The following is a 20,809-nucleotide window of genomic DNA, read 5'->3' as shown; positions in this document are numbered from 1 at the left end:
GCGTGAGCACCAATAACAACCAGCATCTTCTTCGTCTTCTGCTGGCGCCTGTATTTGTCGCTAAACATATACATCCAGACTGACTTATCTTGATGTGCTTATTTCTTTTCTTCTGTTTGCTATTATTTTTTATAGTTTTATTTGTGTAATTTTGTCGACATCTCAGTTTAATGCTATTGCATTTTCTTTTATTATTTTTTTGCTTACAAATCAAGCATTGTACTTTGTAACTGAACCTATTTCTCACCTGCACATTTTTGTTACTGTACTAGATATTTTTTCCCTTCTCCTGTTTCATGTCTTTCGTACAGTGACCACATTTATGTCAAACTACCTTGTACATATGCCAGTGCTCTCACTGCCGAATTGTAACACAGGAGACTGGGCTTAGCCAAGCTGCAGCTAAGCAGCTTTTTCCTGCCACCCCTTGTCTCTTTTAGAGACAAATAAAGTTTTGATTTGATTTTGGCCTACATTGCTTATAGTGCAGCTGCATGAGGCAAAAACAGTCGTCATAATACAGTTGCTGGAAAATCCCACAAACAATTGAGGCAGCGAGCACGCTTCTCAATGAGATCCGCCAGCCGAGGGGAGAGCAACAAGGGCAATGCTTAGGCAATGCAGAGAAGGAGGACACATGGAGCAAACAAATAAAGCAAGGTGACCCAACATTTTTACATTGCTTTACTTTAAAGGGACTGTATACTGCTCAAAGCATGTTTTTGGATTGTGGTGGAAATGAGAACATCGTGTGTCACATTGATGAAAATGAGCGTGTGTCCCATAAAAAAGGAATATATTATTTAAATCTGGCTCTGAAAGTGGTGCAAAAATTAAACACGACACTGCATAGCTGTGAAACAGTGTAAACTAATTTGTGTACCCTCATGTAACCGAAAAACTGTGCAGGGAGGGATAGTTTGCTTGGATACATTAATGTATTTCCTGAAAGTGTATTTCATGCACTTCTCCTCAATTTCCTTTGTGTCAGAGAGTCGGAGAGTAATTTTATCATTTCTAGTTAGCACGTGTTGAAAAGTGGTGCAGCCTTCATGCAGACCAACGGAGTGGTGCATTGATAGGTCTTCAAGTATGCCCTCTTGACATGCTGACGTGCAACAGTACAAGTAGCATTGTGGAAGAGGAGGGAAGGTCTTTTTCAGGATGTTGAAAATGTGTTGTGCATTTAAAGCTTGCTGATGTCATCATAATATCAGTGTAGGCATTCCTTACCACAATGCACTTGCAGGCCGTCACACAAAAGGCTTGGATTGACTACACTGGCTGTGCCTATAGAAAATGCATGAGGTTATATGTGAAAAAGCTAATGACTTATAGAACAAATTACATGCTGGCTATGGCTATTACTGTTGTGACTTCAATGTTCAACACAGAGTAACCATTTCTGCAGAAACTTGTTGCACTTCCAGTTTCTCCATGTTACCGGGATGGCATTGCCATTGTGTCCAGTATTCAGCGTTGTGGGTGTCTGTACACAGTCTTAAGAAGAGACTATGCAGATAGAAATATTTTGTATTAAAAATGTTTATTTGGATTCCAGAGAAACAACTGCACGCTTACACTTTTTGAATAATAGGCTTTCTGTTACACTACAATACAAAAGGTCCTTGAAAAATGGTAGACAGTCCATTTAAAGTAAAGACTTGTTTGCCTATTTCCCTCACTTCTGCTGCTGCCTTGCCGAGTAGACACAAGCCCACTACTAGCCCACTCACTGCAAACTAATGCATTACTCACTAGGCCTTTACCTACTGTACCACACTAACTACTAGGTCACTATAGTAGTGACACTACAACCCCATAGATGGCGGCACAACGCTGTCGTGGCTAGTGTTCCTGTATATGCTCCCGCAGGGAGCAGAGTTGCGCATAACTTTTCCAAAGCAGCTCGCACCGCTATTCGCCGAGTGCGATCACACGGTGCAAAATGACGTCAAATGATCAACTGCGCACTCCGAAGCCAACTTTACGGAAATGTCGCCAACTCGTTTTTGTCAGTGCCATCGAAATTGCAATCAGCGGACCGTCGAGCATGCATAGCAACGATTGGCTCCGGGTTGCAGGTACAGTATTCGAGGATATTAAGTTAACGACTTTGGTGAAGTACTACGAAGCAGATCATTTTGACACTTGTATTCCTAGTATGAAGGGTTGCAGCGAACCAAACTGCGCAAATCGCACTGAAGGTGGCAAAGCTTTTTACGGGGTGCCGTGCGGACGGACGAGACCGGCCAGCTCCGAAAGGGACCACAATATGCAAGGTCCTTTCACCTTGCTTACAGAGGTGAGTTCGACTTGTTTACACTAAAGTGGCATTTATCTCGAGTAAAACTCCTGTACACGCTGAAATACGTACACCTAGCATGAGAGGTTGTTCACTTGTGCAATTTTTGGTGTATATGTGCAGCACGACACAGACGTGGCACAAAAAAAGGACGACACGTCTGTGTTGCGCTACACATATACACCAAGAATGTTAACTTACCAACTCGCTCAATTCGTTTGTTGCTTTTACGATTGGTCTGACTATGCGGCTCCAGAAAAGTGTGTTCAGAACAGAGTAAATACTAGCAGGTACAATTTGCCCGCTGCACCCTGGCTTTCCTTTGCTCTGTTTTTTTTCTTTTTTAATTTTTGGCATTCTTATTTTTCATTTAATGTCGATTGATGTGCTGGTGTTCATTGTTTTGTAGTAAGTGAAAACACTGTGCACTCCCGCTTATGAGACAGCTGCGATAGCTTCAGCATTTACCACCTGCAATATGTTGCTTGTTTGATCAGCCTAAGTCAACGTAAGGAATGTGAAATTATTTTTGCCCGTTTAATAAGCGCTGTGTTATAGTAAATTAACCTGAGTAGTATAAAGAGATACAGAAAAATGTGCTGTCATATTACAGTCTGCAATGTGTGAGTAATTACTTTGCCAGTTTGTCATCTTATGCGATTAGTCCAATAAAAATAACCTGTTGTTACTCTTAATAACTTGTTGCCTTTTCAGTGGCTTTGAATTCTGCTCCCCGAGGCTCCAAGAACCAGTACTCTTCCTCTGCTGCCACTAGCCATTGCTCATCCATTCCCTTGTACGAAATAAATTTGATCTAGAAGATCTTGCATCTTGAATCTTTTTCCACTTGCAGATTTGCTGCTACGAAACAGCTGTTAAGTTTACGGTATGAATCGTAATAATAGGCTTTGCATAAGATGTGCACATGTGAACATTTGAAATGCGTTTAAATTTACGTGTCTGCACAGCATATATCGAAAACATGCACCTGCTGTGAACAACATTTAGTGATGAATGATGGTTACCGGTCACTGACATAATTGCAGGCACAATAGTTTTGTAGGTGACATTCATTATTCGTCTCGTTTTGGCAGCCAAAATGTGCTCACCTAATTGTCTACCACATGTGTGTGAAGTTTTCTTTAAACACCCTTTAAAACATTTCTTGCCTTCCACCTCCGCGAGAAAATTTCATATACATGCTGAAAAACATTGCACCGCTTTTTGGTGCAAGGTAATGAGCGTTTTCACACAAACTTTTGAGCTGTTCGAGCCACGGGCGCAATCAGGATTTTATTCCGAGGGATCGAGGGGGGTGCTATTCTTTATATGTACATTCGTGTGTGTGTTTGTATGTGCGTGTATATGTGTACACACAAACTAAATATTTCGGGGGGTTGGCACCGCTCAGGCTATGCCAATCATTCGAGCTTGGCCTGCATTAAAAAGTGTCATCTTGCTCAGCGCTTGCGTACAGTTGCCGCATGTAGCTCGCGGCCAGCAGACAAAAAAGCAAATGGAACACCGCGCGGCATTTGCCTCCTGCACGCGCGAGGAGTGGCTCCACTGCAGAGCTGGATTATAAACTGGACCAATGCGCAACTCTGCTCCCTGCAGGAGCATATACAGGAACACTAGTCATGGCTTTCAGTTTCTCGTGGCATGGTGGCCCTGCCCCCACAACCAGAGGAAAGTAAGAAGCTCATGTTCATGTTGATTTTTTTAAACATGGCTGACATGAAGACAATAGAAACAGCTGAATGTGGGGCTCAGTTGCAATACATCAAAACATGTTAACAAAATCGGACAGAAACATGCATTCAGCATGAAAGAAGCAGGGGTCTAAAAGAAGCATAGAGCAGAACAAGAATGTCTTTGTTACACTGTGAAGGGTGATGCAGAATGCGAGCGTATGCTGGCTTGTAAACACCAAGTGCAATGAAAACGCTTAGTGGCCACGAGCAGCAACTCAGAACAGTGGCCAACAGCAGTGGAAAGTAGAATGGCAGTGAGCGTGCATCATTTCTCACTCTGCTCTCCGTTCAGGATGCCAACTTGGGGCAATGATCCATAACCACCACAATAGCTACAATGATATGGTGCCACTGGTCTCCATTTATTAGATAAACATCAATCATGGAAGGAAATTTAACGTTTATTCCAAGTTTAATTCTTGTGAAGAAAAATTATTTTCCAAACTCGTCAGTAAAATTCCACTTGCACTTTTGCATTATTCCATGTGTTTCCAACACACAAGTGACAAGCAAGATGGCTTGAAGGCAGCATGGACAGTGCACTTTGGCTTGGCTATTGTTCGTAAGCCAACACACTGAGAAATCCACTGTAGCTGGATTAATAAAACTTACAAACCATAAGTGGTCGTGTGTTCTATGATGGGTGTGATCGTGTAGCTGTTTGGGAAGTGAACTGTTCGATTGCCTTCATGTCACTGTTCCCAATGGTACTTTCATAAGCAAAAGTTCCTTTTATCAATCCCTCTTGGTCAAGCATTTCTAAACTGCTATAACATAGCCCCACAGGTGCTGCTGCTTCACCTACAGCATTGTCTCGATTTCCTGGCTGCCTCTCGAGTCTTTTAGAATGCAGCACCACACCAGAGAAATTTAACAGCTGATTCAGCCCCACAAGGCCAGCACTCCAGCTCAACTTGGGGTCTGAAGAGGCCAAAGCGGGACAAAACACCATTCCACATGTAAGCTGTGAAAAAGTGGGACCATGGTGATAAACAAGGCCTGCCTAAATCGGCACGTCTAGTCGACTTAGACATAGCCATTCTGGAGGATTGGCGAAGAGTGGACAGACCCACAACGCAACAATCCAAATGGCTATATCAAAGATCACGACCAAGACGGACAACGCAGTACGTCTCATCCGAAGGGTGGCTAACCGCCATCATGGACTTAAAGAAGACAATCTGTTATGGTTGATTAACGCCTTTGTGCTTTGCCACTTTGCCTACGTGGCGGCTATGCACAGATGGCAAAGAGCAGAGAGGAACAAACTCAACACGTTGCTCAGGAAAATAACTAAGCGAGCCCTGGGTATGCCGATCTTCACCAACACCAATCGCCTCCTCCAGCTAGGTGTGCATAACACTCTGGAGGAGATTGCAGAGGCTCAGGAAAGAGCGCAACTTGCCAGACTCTCCACGACCGCCGCCGGTAGGAGGATATTACAAGAGCTCGGCTACCCACCATCTGCAGAAGCACCAAGAAAATGCCAGTTACCACGGGACATACGAGATTTGATCTCCGTATCGCCGATACCAAGAAATGTACACCCTGAATATAACAAGGGTAGAAGGAAAGCAAGAGCTTCAACCATACTCAAACAGATCCAGACAGAGGGGCGTAGAGCCTGCTTTGTTGACGTGGCCGCATATCGGAAGGGGTGCTCCTTTTCTGCAGTAGTGGTGGATTCCAAACAGCGACTCACGAACTGTGCATCTGTACGAACCGGAGATCCGGCGATAGCCGAGCAGGTGGCCATTGCCTTGGCGATGCTTGATGACAGCAGCGACGTCATCTACAGTGACTCACGGTTGGCCATTAGGGCATTTCAGTGTGGAGTGATCTCAGAACAGGCTTTTGGGCTGCTTCGTAAAGCAGGTCCGGATAGAATCAAGTATCACTTGCTTACTTGGTTCCCAGCCCACGTTGGGCACATGGCGGGTGTCGCCACGAACCTCAATGAGACGGCCCACGCTGCCGCGCGCGCACTGACTGACCGCGCTGGCGCTGTAACGGCCGAAGAGAGAGTTACGCATGGTAGGGACGCGCCTGCCACTTATAATGAACTTCTTAAACACTTCTATCTCTCGCGGCGACAATACCCTCCTCCTCACCCCAAGCTCACTAGGCCTCAGGCACTGACATTGACTGTTGCAGACAGAAACCTATCCCAACCTGTTCACGTTACATGCGATATATCTGGAGATTTACACTGATGACGCGTGCCGTGCTTGCGGGGATAGATCAACACTTTCGCACATGCTCTGGGGATGTATCTCTATAGCAAGCCCTGACCTCAGCTCAGCTAGGTGGGAGGTGGCCCTCCGTTCTGCAGGACTGTAAAATAAAAGTTACTCAATCAATCAATCAATCAATCAATCAATTCCATCAACAGATTGGCGTGTTTTAGAGATACCTGTGAGCCGACATTATGTGTTCAGGTTTTATACGAATCGTAGCAGGAAATGCCCATTCTTTAGGATTGGCCAAAGATGGGCACACACTTGGTGGCGCTTCAGTGAGTGGCTAAATCAAAGAAAAGTAGATCAAAGAACCTGGTACATATATTTCACCAACCTATAAGGGACGTTCTGAAAGTAAGTTTCGTCATTTTTTTAAGGAGAAGATGGTACACCAGGTGAAACAAACAATCACCATAAGAATCTACGCCCGTTGCGGGTTCAACAACGAAAGGAGTGTCAGCAGAGGAGGAATGACGCATGTGCAGAGCGCCAAAGAAGAGAGTAGCAGCCGACTGGCATGACAAGAGTTTATTCGAGTACAAATCATGATGGCAGAAAGACGTGTGCTGACAATGTGGTCGCCAAGTGAAGTGGGTGCTGTTATCCGATATGAATGCACACGTATTCCCTGCACTGAAAGCCAAACTCTTGGGAAGTCACTTCCAAAACAATGCTAAGGTGGAGAAGGCTGTGCAACAATACCTTGTATCACAGGGCACAGTTTTACCAGAGTGGTTCAATGTCTCAATGTCGGTGGCAACTATGTGGAAAAAGAGGGCAAGGTGCATAGTTTATGATGGCATGGAGTATTTTTTTTTTTTAAATAAAGTTTCCGCATGAAAATAAATGACGAAATTTACTTTTGGAACGTCCCATATATTAACATATAAGTGTGCTTCATAGATGTTTGTGAGCCGACATTACATGTTCAGGTTCTACGTAGGAAGTTCTTTTTTTTGTTATGCAGAACAGCGGTGCACTTTTTTGGCAAAATACAAGGGTTAAATAGGCCATTATGCGGCAATTTAGTTTAACCTTTGTATATATATCCAAAATATTGTTACAGTGATGGGAAAGAAGTTGACTTGGACTAGAGGAAGACGAAGGCTGGCAGTTGCCTGAACGCCATATATGCCAGTTGTAAATATACATTATTTTACACTCATGGGCCTGCTTTCTTCCTGCAACATTTTGATGGAAGGTGCGGGGTACGATCACGGAACTTTGCAGTGGATGTCACCTTCCTGCCACCACAATGGCAAATCAACGGACACAAGCGACAACACCTCAGCAGCCCGTGCCAACGGTCATCCTGACTCATCCGCGGGACCCGGGGACATCTTGTGGTACGGACAATGCCGACGTCGAGGACTGGCTTACGATGTACGAGCAAGTGTGCAACAACAACAGGTGGGATCCAACAATGATGCTAGCAAACCTGATATTTTATCTGAGAGGAACTGCGAAGCAATGGTATGATACACATGAAGCTGACCTAACGAGCTGAGATGTCTGCAAAGACAAAATGCGAGACCAGTTTGGCAGACCTGTCGGTCGTCAGCTGGCAGCAAAAAAAACTTGCATGCCGCACTCAGACGTCCACAGAATCCTATGTCGTGTACATACAGGATGTGCTGGCCCTCTGTCGCAAGGCTGATAACAATATGACCGAGGCAGACAAGGTTGGTCACATACTAAAAGGTATAGCAGACGATGCCTCCAATCTCCTGATGTGTAAGGATTGTGCTACTGTGGATGCAATTATAAAGCAGTGCTGGTGCTTCGAACAAGCAAAGGGTCGCCGCGTCGCTCAAACATTCGACAGATTGCCCAATAGTGCCGCGACATCTTCTTGCGAAGACCCGCTGCGGTTCGTTCAGCGGAGAGGACCGGAAGATAATGCGCATTGTTCGCCATGAGCTTGAGGCCATGGTTCCAGCTCCAGTTCGTTCCGACTGTCGGGAAAGCGTGCCCACTGTGTCCCTTATACAAGCGGTCATTCGGGAAGAAACAGCAAGTTTGGGAATTCCATCTCTCTGCTCGGTCCACCATACAAATACCTACCAGATTACTCAGGCCACTCGCTCCCAGACGCCAAGCTTTCTGCCACTCCTTCGCAACCCAGCTGACTGGCGCACAGTGGATGATAAACCTATCTGTTTTAACTGTTCCGGTATTGCACACATTGCCCATCATTGCCGCAACCACTGGTCGTCGCCTCCTCGGTGGTCGTCTCCGAATCACTACCGCCAAGTATTAGATCACCAGGCTTTCTCGCCCTATACGCTGACTAGGAACATCAACACTGACAGTGCTCCACCAAGATCCAGCCGCTTCCCGTCTCCGCAAGGTCGTAGGTCCCGTTCGCCTCTCGTTCACCACTCTTCGTCCCCCTTCTGCAAACGGTCACTTCACTTCGGGAAACTAGGCAGTGCAGCTACCAGAGGTGAAGCTGCAACTCTCACCCTCTCACTGACCTTCTTAAGAAAGAAGTCTCTTTCTCTTGGGGACCACTGCAGGAGAAAGCCTTTTCTACCTTGACTGAGCGGCTTACAACTTCCCCGATTCTGTCACACTTTGACTCTTCTGCGCCCACTGAAGTATGAAATGACGCGAGTGGTCATGGCATTGGTGCTGTCCTTGCTCAGCGTCAACAGGGCGAAGACTGTATCATTGCTTACACCAGCCGCCTTCATTGCATGCTCAAGCGAAATTACTCCATTACTGAGAGAGAATATCTCGCGCCCGTATGGGCGGTCGCAAAATTTCAACCGTACCTTTTCAGTCGGAGCTTCTGCGTCGTAACCGATCATCACGCCCTCTGCTGGCTCTCTTCTTTGAAGGACCCAACTGAACGACTTGCACGTTGGGCATTGCGTCTACAAGAATATACATTTTCTATTATGTATAAGTCAGGGCGCCTGCATAAAGACGCTGACTGCCTGTCCCGCAATCCTGTGGATCAACCGGATGATACCGATGCAGACTCGGACATCAGTGTTCTATCCTTCTCTGGCTTCCTCCATATTGGTGATGAGCAACGTAATGATTCTGTTCTTTGAACACTTATGGAACGCCTAAGCTCCTTGCCCAATGACCCATCCCTCCGGATGTTCACCTTGCGTGATGGAACTTTATGTCGTCGTACCGTTCATCCTGACGGCCCGGAGCTCCTCCTAGTCGTTCCCAAGCACCTTCGACTGGCTGTGCTCCAGAAACTTCACAACGCTCCTACTGCTGGACATCTGGGCATCACTCGTATTTACGACCGCCTCCGGCGCTGCTTCTTCTGGCCGGCATTTATCGCTCTGTGCACCGTTATGTCACTTCTTGCTACCTTTGTCAGTGCAAGGAGACGCCTGCTATGCCTCCTGCTGGTTTGCTTCAACAAATTGATATCCCTACAGAGCCCTTCTCCCGTGTGGGCCTCAACCTCCTTGGCCCCTTTCCAATTTCCATCAAAGGAAACAAACGGATTGCTGTAGCAACAGATTAGGCCACGAGATATGCCAACGCACGAGCGCTGCCAACCAGCTGCACTACAGATGTCACCGACTTCTTACTATACGACTTCATCTTGCGCCACGGCGCCCCTCGCCAGTTGCTCACGGATTGCAGCCGCTACTTTCTATTGAAGGCCATCGATAATCTGCTCCGCTTTGTTCTACAGAACAGCAGCTTGCTACCGCACACCACCCTCAAATGAACGGCCTCACCGAGCGACTCAACCGCACATTAACTGAAATGCTGACCACATACGCTTCCGATGATCACCGCGACTGCGACATCGCGTTACCATACATCGCTCTTGCATACAACTCGTCCTGTCATGACACTGCCAGATTTTTATCATTTTACCTTTTGTATGGCTGCAACCCTACCTTGCCCTTCGACACGTTGCTACCTTCCATATTACCATCACCCAGCACAGCTTACGCTCGCGATGCTATTGCCTTAGCCGCCCAGGCCTGAGATGTCGCCCGTCATCGCCTCACAGTCTCACAAGCTTCTCAAAAGCGACACTACGACCTTCGGCACCGAGACCACCATTTTTCACCTGGTTCCCTTGTCCTTCTCTGGACGCCTTTACGTGGCGTCGGCTTGTCGGAAAAACTACTTTCCCGTTATTCTGGTCCATACTATATCTTACGTCAACTGTCAGGCGTGACGTACGAGATCGCCCCAGTCGGTCAGCCTTCAGTGCCTCCCAACATCACCAGCGATGTTGTTCACGTTGCCAGGCTCAAGCCCCATGTTCCCCCATTAAGTGAGGCTCTATAACTTGCACCGGGACGGAGCTAACCCCGCCGGGAGGGTGATGTTACGGTGAAGGAAAAGAAGTTGGCTTGGACTAGAGGAAGACAAAGGCTGGCAGTTCCTTGAACGCCATAAATGCCAATTGTAAATATACATTATTTTACACTTGTGGCCTTCTTTCTTCCTGCAACAATATATTTGCTGAGATACCAACTGACCCAACAGCCAGAAACACTAAACACGAGAAAGCAGGCAAAGAAAGCTTTGCCTTGAAAGCTTTGCTTAACCTCCATTCCCACATATGCATGGGATCCACCGAATTCCTTCATTCTCCAAATGGCCTGTGATACTAGTGGTCATAGGGCATATGTATGGCACAATATCCAAGGATAAAATGCTATTGCAAATAAGCACTGCATGCACCTGTGTCCTCTTGTATTCTTGTGATGACTTTAACCCTTTGAGGGTCAATGAAATAAATGCACGGCGCCGTGAAAAAGTCCAAAATGGTCGATGCCATATATTTACGGCACCGTCTGTACATTTAAAACGCAGGCCAATTTCTTAGCTTTTTCTTTTCTGGCATGTGCTGCCACTATGTGGGAATACAGGGAATCTTTTTCTCGCGCCTCCCTTTCTCGGTTTTCGTTGCACAGTTTGTTTTAGAGCTAGTTGGCTCCGCTGCCTCTATATACTACCGCTTACGCATTGGCACGCCAGCTGATGGGCAGCGGTTTGCGGTTTGTTCCGTGGGCGGTTTCGGCTTCTTGCGCTCACAAAACTGATGGCTATCTCATTACTAACCACTCAAAGGGCGACCACATGTTTCTCGCTCATTTAGTACTTACAGGGGTGCGCGTAGGAAAAATGCCGCCGTACATGCATTTCCTTTTGCTTCCTTATTTTTTTTTTTTTGGAGACTCATGAAAACAAACTAATTGCCTCTGGTTAGCGTAAGATGAAGATTAGGGTAAGTTTGTCCCACGTTTTGCTTTTTTTGGCGGGCACACAACCACAGTTTTTTTGAGTGCGCTCACCTATACAGTTCTATCACACTATGGACGTAAATATTAGTGTAAGAGCAGGATCATTTGACACTTGCGAAATATTATTGTGTGCGCATTTTCTAAGCCTTATGTGTATAACAATGCATCAAATTTTAATTCTTATAAGTTTATTTCCTTTCTTTATTGTTGCTATTCATTAATCAACAGTACATATATACCAACACAAAATATTTTTTTCTCACTTTACGGTCACCCTAGAAAAATTACGGTAAATTTTTTTTAAAATAGGTCCCTCAGAAGAATTGGAACCTGCAATAAAAGAATCTACCCTGCGCAGTCGCATATGGCAAAAAATCTACCCTCAAAGGTTTAAAGTGCTCAAAAACAGTTAGAAGAACATACAAAAACTCTGATTGCTACTGTTATAGTAAGAAGGGCAGATACTTGCCGGTTGTGACTCTCCAATGATGTGCAGATCTGTGTCCTTAAAACCTCCAATGACACCTTTGTGTGGAATAACCGTTCCAAGGTCGGCATTGTTTAGAAACCTCAACAGCCGACCACTGGGAAGAAACTCGAGGCTTTCCATGCCATATCCAATGCGCAAAACACCCAGCAGCATCACAGTCACCTGAAAGAAGATGCATACTTTGCGACAAAGGTCTTCCATAGTGATACTGTAATATAGGCACAATTTTCAGCCATGTAAAATAAGATATATAATGAACCGCAGATGTATAATGTTAAAGCTAACTTGTATAAGTGCCAGTGTTCCACCTCAAGTATAGAAGGTGCCTCCTCGTATGTTCCTGGAACTGCTTTCTTTTGATGTAAAAGAGAGCACTACATATTTCTGTCTACTTATACATGTAAGTTCAGCTTGTCACCATATTTTAGGAGAAAAGATTCCTTCGTATGAATAAAGTTTGGTTGCGTTTGTTCTTCCAGACGCCAACTTGCATCTTGTAGTCAGTGATGTGTACTGAATGCAGATTGCAAATAACATGAAAATGCTTAATTTTTTATATTCAAATCCACTTTTTCATTTTTGTTTGTTCCTTTATCTTATGACTCATTCTTACTTACGTTAGGTGTCCACCAATTTTTTCTTGTACTGTATCCATGCACCAGTATTCAAATTTAAGCATTGCTCCTGGGCAAGTTAGGTAAACTATTATTACCATTCTTTATTAACAATTCAATATGGTGGCTCTCCAAGCTGATTTTGGCAACCTGTTTTAAAAGTGTTGTCACACATTGGCCCTACACTTGCAGTTCACAAAAGATATAGTTGCACTGATGCGAAGCTTTAGTTACACTGACAGAGAATACTGCGCTTCAAAGGTTAAGATAGCAACGTCCAATTCAATTTATTGAGGGGAAGAAAACCATGGCGGTTTCATTCGGTTCACAATTTGAAAATTAAGTGGTGGGGTTAACGTCTCGAAGCAACTCGTTAAGGAGGGCTTAAGATGAATATTGGCCCCCCGAGGTTCTTCAATGTGCACCCAAAGCATGGTACGGGGGCGCCCTTGCATTCCACCTACATTGAAATGCGGCTGCTACAGCCCAGACTCGAGCCCGCAACCTCATGTTCAGCAGCTGAATGTCACAGCCATTGACCCCACCATGAAGGGACAGCAAAAGAATTTTAAACACAGAGGTTTTACAAGAAAAAACCAGAATCTGAGTATGAGGAACACTGTAGTGGGTGATTCCGAATTAATCTATACCGCCTCAAATTTTTCAACATGCAACTAAATCTAAGAACATGGTTTTTATTGCATTTTGCCTCCATCGAAATAATAATAATAATAATAATAATAATAATAATAATAATAATAATAATAATAATAATAATAATAATATACTGTAAAATAAGGAGTAGTGGGGCTGTGGCTATGAGAGAGACAACGACTACGAGAGAGAAAAACCTTGCTTCGGTGCTCAACTGGCTATTACTACCGGCCATACTACCTCTCACTGCTCTATCGTTCTAGTTGCAAACGCTAACTGCCCAAAGAGTTTCGCGACAACAACAGCAACAACAATAATAATAATAAAAAGGAAACTCACGACCTTCAGCTCAGCAGCACAACTTGCATGGCCACTAAGCAACCATGACGGGTAAGTCAAGAACTCCTACTGACTCTACTGAAAATTGATACTTCAGACCAGAATGAAAAGCAAGCAAGGAAAACCAAAGTAGGGCATGTATTTACGTTTCCACATTCTCCTACATGTGTGAGCCTGATGCAATTTCTGAGGCTACGGAACCATGCTTAGTAGCCGACTACTATGAAAAAACACAGCACATTCAGGTATTTAAATTTCAATTCATTGCCCCACATTAATATTTAATTTAAGCTAAATAGTGAATTTCTGCAGGCTTGCTTCATGATTCCTATAACACTCTCTGCCTGTAGTTTTGCATGCTGCCCAAGATTCCTTTGCATTCAGATCTAAGCAGTTAAGCATGCTGTGAAATCACAACCAGGGTAATGCATGCGGCAGCCAAGACTCCTAGTCATGTGAAATTAAATGCCACAATGTGGCTTTTCCATGTTCTGAAATCTGCAGTGTGTCTAAGAGCTTTAACAGAAAAAAAAAAGAAAGTTATAATTTGTAACTCTTTAAAAAATGAAGTGGCTATGTTGCCAATTATATATCCTGCATGTACAGTAATACAAAAAGAAAAATTAGTTCAAGCCACCATTGACGGGAGAGAAAAATAGTGCCGCTTGGTGTTGAAATCACAAGCATGCTGACAGCGAGATGACTGGACAGTTTCGACTTAGTCGAGGTACCAGAAGGGATGCATACAAAAGTATGCCCAACATGCTGATGTTTTGTGGCAACCGCAGCATTTTATGTGTGCACCTCTGTTGGCCTCTCTTATGCTGTATAATGGGACAGACCCAATATTCCCACTCTCTGCAAGTCTCTGATCGAGCAGCAACACTTCACAGAGAAGGAAGGGAACTGAGCAGCCCGACCTTTACTAATCACAATCGTGTGAAGCCAACAGATAATGAAGCCAAGGAAAGCATAGGGGAAGACATTTGTTGTTTTATTTGAAATGTAGAAATGATAACGTAAAGAAAAATAAAAGTGCACAAAAATCAGGTTATTTCTTTGTCCATTTTCATTTCTCTTGAACTTATGCCTACACTTCAATTAAAAACTACAAATAACTCCCTTATGCTTTCCTTGGCTTCATATGGTTGTGATTAGCACAGTTTAGAAAATTTTGCTGCTCCTGTCATCAATAATTTGTGCTAGCCATTTTCGTGGATGACTGAACATAAATATTGCAAACAGCTTTTTATTCTCAAGCTTTACATTCCAAGTCGTCATCCAAATCAAGCTGAGCAACAATTCGCGGACAATAAGCTTTGCACAACAAACAAACCACATGTACTCGTGGCAAAGACGCTAATTAGTTGAGGGAACAATTTAAAAAAAAAAAAAAAGGCGGCATATGATATAGGGGACGGGGGGGGGGGGGGGTAATAATTATAGGCCATTTACAAAAACTGTTCACATCCTTTCTTTGTGGAAACATAGATGTTAACAGCAAAATTACATTATATCTAAAATACTCACTGCAGTAGAAAGAATGATGAGAAAGACCATATTATGCCCAGATGTGTGAAGAGGCATAAGAAATTTAAATATTAAACATAAGGAGAAAGCGTAGGGGAAGAGGAAAGGAGGTGTTTGAGTGCACTCAGTGCCAAACAAACAGGACAGGCAAGCAGCATAAGAGGTGTTCAGCTACGAAGTCATTCGTCACAGATCGACTTGACTAGAGCAGGATGTGCACACGTATCTGCACCACGTATGATGTCACAGGCGCTGCACAAACTGCTCCACATACAAGCACGAAATTGCACACAGAAAGGGACAAGGAATAACTCGTGCAAGTGGTGGCAGAGACAAGAGCTTACCGCAAGGTTGGCGAGAGAAACAACGAAGAGTCCCACCACCAAGCCATAGAAGAGAAATGCTTTCCGACCCCGTAAACCAGTTTTGTGCAGCGAATTCTCAAAGATAGGAACGTACCCAGCAGAGAAGTTTCCATTGTGTCTTTTGTTTATCTCCTGCTTTAGCATAGCTTTTTCACGCATTGAAAGCGTGCTTCGGGAGGCCTGAAAGATCAAGAATTTGGCGTACCATTAGACGTCTGCGGGAGCCTTGTCTGTGGTTACGTTGATCACTAGCTGATAATAAAGAAAAACACGCTATTATTCACTGTTTAGACCTGCGCAAAATTGTACTTCGACTCTGAACGTATACGAGACCAAACACTGCCATCAACTGCCGCACTTCGCAACTCTAGAAGAATGACACACTACCTTGATACACAGAAACCTGTGATGTGGGCATCCTAGCGAAGATGTATTACGTTGCGTATACGATGCAAAAGCTTTTCATGTTATGGGCAAACAAAATTTCGGTGAATATTGTACCGCAACAAGTGCACTCGAGAAAGTTCAGGACTTGGTCCTGCATCACAGACAAGTTGTCGTGAGGCCCAAGTTTCCTTGCGACATTACTCAACTGCAAGCAAATGCAAGATAAAGTAATTCTATCAACACTGTCCTTAAGGAACCTAGCCAATTTCAATTCTTATGTATGGTGTTACAATTACAAAACACACTAACCTCCACCGCCGGAACAGCCGCAACAGCTGCCATTATGAAAGATGAAACAAACTTGGACTGTCTTGTCTTGACTTAAGAGAAAGCTTTAGCTCGGGCTCGACAACCACTGCACCCAATTTGTCGAGATTGGTTGCATAAAAAAAAAAAAAAAAATACTTAAAATCTAGTGACTGTCGGATTTGAATTTTTTAATTTAGGTCGTCAATTCTTTATTAAAATTGGCAAAAATAGAAAATTTTCAGAAAACGAAGCTATCAAGTTTACTAGTCTCTAACTCAGCAAGAAAAAATGATGTCACAATTCCGTGAATTGCATGTGATAGTACATCTAAAGCGGACAAAATTGATATGTTACACACGAGTCTAAAAATTTTAGTAATATGGAAATATACCATTGGCAGAACTCTGGTAAACAACATAACACATTCACGTAAGATATAGATTGACATATCGAATATGTCCGCTTAGAATGATCTAACTGATGCCGTTTACGGAACCGCGATATCTGTTCTTGGTGCAGAGCTATTAATTTTTAACTTCGTGCCTGTATCTTTTTTTTCTAACTTTCGAACTCTTAAAAGTTCTTTTAACAAAATTCAGGCCTTAAATCGAAATTCCACTCCAACAGTCACTAGACCACGATGGAAGAAAACTTCGAGCTAAAGAATACCGAGCTAAAGCTTTAGCTCGAGTGCTCCTATCTAAATACATGTAAAATAAGAATTCGTTTTTCTCGGCAACCACCGCACCAAATTTGACGAGGTTTGTTGCATTTAAAAGAAAAACTTAATATCTAGTGGCTGTTCGTTTCGAATGTTTGAGTTAGGTCGTTAATTTTTTATTAAAAATTGTCAAAAATCAAAAATTTTCAAAAACGAAACTATCAAGTTTACAACTCTGTAACTCAACAACTAAAAATGATAATACAATTCTGTGAATTGCATCTAATAGTACATCTAAAGCGGACAAAATTGATATGTTACACGTGAATATAAAAAAATTAATAATAGGGAAATACAACTTTTGCGAAATCCTTGTAACCAGCGTAACAAATTCACGTAAGATGTAAAATGACATATTGAATTTGTCCGCTTTGAATGAGCTAATGGATACCGTTTACAGAACCGCGATATCAGTTCTTGATGCAGAGCTATGAATTTGTAAACTTCGTGCTTCTATTTTTTTCAAACGGTCAAATATTTGAAAATAGTTTTAAGAAAATTCAAGCCCTAAATCGAAATTCCGCTTCCAACAGCCACTAGAATTTAACATTCTCTTTCAAATGCGACAAATTTCATCAAAATCGGTCCAGGGGTTATCTCATAAAAACGTTTTTGCGTTTTACATGTATTTGATTAGGCCGCGTCAGCGTTTGGCCCGAGCTAAAGCTTCCTCTTAACCCATAAACACGCTTGACCGATAGGTGACGGCGATGATGAGTTGCTTTTCTTCTTAAACGTGAAACTGTTCAGAGGCTTACAAGTTGGTTCTTTATTCGATGGGCGTACTTACCGGGGGGATGGGGGTGGGGGCGCAACCACAATTGTCGAAAGTGGAGGGAGGGGGACAAAATGTGCCATTCCCCCCACAACGCTTAAAAGTGGACGCTTTCGGCCGTACACTGGAAAATCCACCAAAACTACTGATAGGGTCACATTTCCTTTCTGAATAGAGTGACCACGTAAATGCATTTATTCACTGCGTATCCCCAACGAAAAGTTTGTGTTTCGTGCCTCATCGTGACGTGCTGTAGTCGTTGATGGGCGGGATGCGCCATAGACGCTCGCATTTTGGAGAAGGCTGGCGATGGGCAATACCCGTACAAGGACAGTAGCCGGACGGCCTGACGGACGAAGAAATCTAGGGATCGTTTACAATAATGATTCGCGTTAAGAGATTTTGTACTCGTCGCTGCTTTGATTCTAATAATATTGTGGGATTTTACTTCCCAAAACTACAAAATGAGCTATGAGGGTGACCGCAGTGAAGTGCTCCGGTTTAATTTTTACCCATAAATTAAATACATATGAGTACACGCGTGCGTTTCTGCATTATGTGCCCCCGTCGAAATGCAACTTCCATGGCTGGGACTTTGAACACGAGACCTCGTGCCAAGCGTCACAACGCCATCGCCACTGTGCCGCTGCGGTGGGTCTTTAATTCGTTGAAATTGCGCAGTAATTAAGATCGCATTTTAGAGAATATCGAACCGAGTGCATCGCTCTCCTACCGCGACCCCAACATCACAACCACAATCCAGCGGATCCCCGGCCACTGTCAGACACCTGGTAACGAATACACACACCGGACGGCATGCGAGACGCGACACAATCCGCCACCCGCAACACGTGTGCGACATCTGTCTTCACCGCCAGAGACGGAACCAATAACTGCCATTCCCTGCACCACGCGACAAGAGCTGCGCAAGTATATGAAGTACCCAGTAGTAATGCCATCCTAGGCCTTGAGGCTTGCTGGTGGGTTGTCGCGTAGTAGAACACAAAGCCCGCACTGGTTTTGCCCTTACGCCGGACGTTCACGTTGGCAGGTGCACAAAGAAGAGCAAGCGAGAAAATGACAATCCCCGAGTTTGTACTTGGCTGGCCCTTGTGCAAGACAACAGCGACGCCAAACATACGGCATTTGCTATGGGGATGCTCTGTGTTTCATAGTAGCCGTCAAAAGTACGAGCAGTCAATACTCACGCTGGACGAATGGACAACTCCACAAGCATAGACCCGGGAATGTCTCCTAGCGCTCTACGAGTTCATTCACAAAAGAGATGGGAATATAGCGTTTGATTTGATAACGCATGGCCGGTCCCACTCTCCTTTCCCATCCCGTTATTTATTATTATATTTACCCGCCGCGGTGGCTTAGCGGCTCTGGTGTTCAGCTGCTAAGCAGGAGGCAGCAGGATCAAATCCCAGCCGCGGTGGCCGAATTTCATCATCATCATCAGCAGCAGCCTGATTACGCCCACTGCAGGGAAAAGGCCCCTCCCATACTTCTCCAACTACCCCGGTCATTTACTAATTGTGGCCATGTTGTCCCTGCAAACTTCTTAATCTCATCCGCCCACCTAACTTTCTACCGCCCCCTGCTACGCTTCCCTTCCCTTAGAATCCAGTCCGTAACCCTTAATGACCATCGGTTATCTTCCCTCCTCATTACATGTCCTGCTCATGCCCATTTCTTTTTCTTGATTTCAAATAAGATGTCACTAACTCGCGTTTGTTCCCTCACCCAATCTGCTTTTTCCTTATCCCTTAACGTTACACCTATCATTCTTCTTTCCACAGATCGTTGCGTCGTCCTCAATTTAAGTAGAACCCTTTTCGTAAGCCTCCAGGTTTCTGCCCCGTACGTGAGTACTGGTAAGACACAGCTGTTGTACACTTTTCTCTTGAGGATTAATGGCAACCTGCAGTTCATGATCTGAGAATGCCTGCCAAACGCACCCCAGCTCATTCTTATTCTTCTGATTATTTCAGCCTCATGATCCGGATCCGCATTCACTACCTGTCCTAAGTAAATGTATTTCCTTACCACTTCCAGTGCCTCGCTACCTATCGTAAACCGCTGTTCTCTTCCGAGACTGTTACACATTACTTTAGTTTTCTGTAGATTAATTTTTATACCCACCCTTCTGCTTTGCCTCTCCAGGTCAGCGAGCATGCATTGCAATTGGTCCCCTGAGTTACTAAGCAGGGCAATATCATCAGCGAATCGCAAGTTACTAAGGTATTCTCCATTAACTCTTATCCACAATTATTCCCAATGCAGGTCTCTGAATACCTCGTGTAAACACGCTGTGAATAACATTGGAGAGATCGTATCTCCCTGTCTGACGCCTTTCTTTATTGGGATTTTGTTGCTTTCTTTATGGAGGACTACGGTGGCTGTGGAGCCGCTATAGATATCTTTCAATATTTTTACATATGGCTCGTCTACACCCTGATTCCGTAATGCCTCCATGACTGCTGAGGTTTCGACAGAATCAAACGCTTTCTCGTAATCAATGAAAGCTATATATAAGGGTTGTTTATATTCCGCGCATTTCTCTATCACCTTATTGATAGTGTGAATATGGTCTATTGTTGAGTAGCCTTTACGGAATCCTGCCTGGTCCTTTGGTTGACGGAAGTCTAAGGTGTTCCTGATTCTATTTGCAATTACCTTAGTAAATACTTTGTAGGCAACGGACACTAAGCTGATCGGTCTATGATTTTTCAAGTCTTTGGCCTCCCCTTTCTTATGGATTAGGATTATGTTAGCGTCTTTCCAAGATTCCGGTACGCTCGAAGTCATGAGGCATTGCGTACACAGGGTGGCCAGTTTTTCTAGAACAATCTGCCCACCATCCTTCAACAAATCTGCTGTTACCTGATCCTCCCCAGCTGCCTTACCCCTTTGGATAGCTCCCAAGGCTTTCTTTACTTCTTCCGGCGTTACTTGTGGGATTTCAAATTCCTCTAGACTATTCTCTCTTCCATTATCGTCGGCCGAATTTCGATGGCGGCGAAATGCGAAAACACCCGTGTCTCTTGCATTGTGGTTACGTTAAATATCCCCTGGAG

General features: G+C 44.2%; 1 protein-coding gene across 2 annotated transcripts in view; it reads right to left on the bottom strand.

The window, feature by feature from the left end:
* Window positions 1-16,301, bottom strand: part of Scgbeta (sarcoglycan beta) — a 40,200-nt gene extending 23,899 nt beyond the window's left edge. Inside the window, exons 1-3 of one of the 2 annotated variants that reach the window (XM_075688308.1) lie at window positions 16,231-16,301; window positions 15,514-15,714; window positions 12,012-12,194 (exon numbers count right to left, since the gene is read on the bottom strand). In XM_075688308.1, coding sequence (XP_075544423.1) covers window positions 12,012-12,194; window positions 15,514-15,714; window positions 16,231-16,263 — 417 coding nt within the window. In that variant the 5' untranslated portion in view covers window positions 16,264-16,301. Of the gene's footprint in view, window positions 1-12,011; window positions 12,195-15,513; window positions 15,715-15,921; window positions 16,038-16,230 lie in introns of those variants that run through there. The other variant, XM_075688309.1, reaches the window with a different exon arrangement.
* Between the last annotated feature and the right edge of the window lie 4,508 nt (window positions 16,302-20,809).

Source organism: Dermacentor variabilis, chromosome 4 (genome assembly GCF_050947875.1).
Source record: "Dermacentor variabilis isolate Ectoservices chromosome 4, ASM5094787v1, whole genome shotgun sequence".
Taxonomy (NCBI): domain Eukaryota; kingdom Metazoa; phylum Arthropoda; class Arachnida; order Ixodida; family Ixodidae; genus Dermacentor; species Dermacentor variabilis.
This window is presented reverse-complemented; position numbering and strand designations above follow the sequence as displayed.